Raw genomic sequence first — 1,164 nt, 5'->3', positions numbered from 1 at the left:
CCCCCTCACTCTCTCTCGTACCCTCGTTATTCGCTCATTTTATCTTCCCGCTTTGTTCGTCCTCTCCATCCATCTCCTTCAACGCACTCGCCATTTAGCATCACTATGAACAAGCACGTACGTATCTTCTTAATCACGTCTTCAACGTGCTGACGACGAGTGGACTTTCAATGCGATCTACGGCGTCGTCGACCCTCAAGCCATCAAATTCAAGGACATCGAGTTGAACGCGATGAAAAACCTCGGCGCGCGCACGAGCACCGGCGGAGGCTCTCTTCGTTCGTTCACGGCACCGTCCTGGAAGGGCACCGTGCACGTCCATTAAGTGAGTCTAACCGTTTCACGCGCTGTCCCTACTCTCCGACCAAAACGCCAGCCCCACCCATCCAACCACTACACGAAGAAGAACGTGGGGAGGCTCAAGGTGAGCAATCACTGTCTGCGATGCATAGACTCGATACCCACCTTGTACAGGGCCAGTTGGGGTCCAGCGGATTGACCCACCGGGTCATTCGCCGTGAGGCCCGCAAGGTATCATCCCGAAGCTGCCACCGCAGTAGACTTAGCCTCGTGGTCGTAATTTGCTTGATGTAAATCTGTCCAGTTTGATGCAATTCTCGTTGCCATTATTGGGGGTCGCGGCAGGCACCTGGTTCGCAGCCTCATTTCAAAAGTTATCGCATTACGCTGGTTACGATACAGTCTTCGCGTCTTCGAGGGACAGTCGGTCGCTGCCTTGCTCCGCTGAGCGTGTATACTGTACATCCGGCGCTGTCCCATATTTCCGTCTCCGTCCGCATTACCGCCTCGTCCATCTTCGCGTCGCGCGAGAAGCGCGGTGTGCAACCTCAGCGCGGCGTATACCGAGTCTACAAGCCAACCGATACATCAGTTTGGAGCCCCATCGCGCAGAAGTCGCATTTTGCGAGCTCCACCGCAGCCGACCACACATCTGTGGGAAACCGAGGTGTATATCGTTGAATGGAACGGATCCGAAACTATACTTTGCTACAATTCATGTCGCAAACATTACATGTGAAGAATCGAGCAGTGGACGAAGAGAGCCGTAGAGGCGAAAGGACGCCGGATGACGGACAGGGTGTCGGATAGGACGACGATGGTGGATAGGATGATAGAATGGATATTGATCTAGGACGATACGGC

The 1,164-nt window shown here is 54.2% G+C and overlaps 1 protein-coding gene across 1 annotated transcript; it reads left to right on the top strand.

Annotated features, from left to right (window-relative positions):
* Nucleotides 1–105: 105 nt before the first annotated feature.
* BXZ73DRAFT_111217 (uncharacterized protein) lies at nt 106–325 on the top strand (the record flags this gene model as incomplete). The annotated part of the gene is made up of 2 exons (XM_048017383.1): nt 106–117; nt 161–325. 2 exons carry the CDS (start codon nt 106–108, stop codon nt 323–325), a joined length of 177 nt encoding a protein of 58 aa, XP_047870546.1.
* Nucleotides 326–1,164: the final 839 nt, after the last annotated feature.

This window comes from Epithele typhae (genome assembly GCF_022376455.1).
Source record: "Epithele typhae strain CBS 203.58 chromosome Unknown BXZ73scaffold_498, whole genome shotgun sequence".
NCBI classification, from domain to species: Eukaryota; Fungi; Basidiomycota; class Agaricomycetes; order Polyporales; family Epitheliaceae; genus Epithele; species Epithele typhae.
Note: the sequence above shows the minus strand (reverse complement) of the source record. Positions and strands in the feature narration are given on the sequence as shown.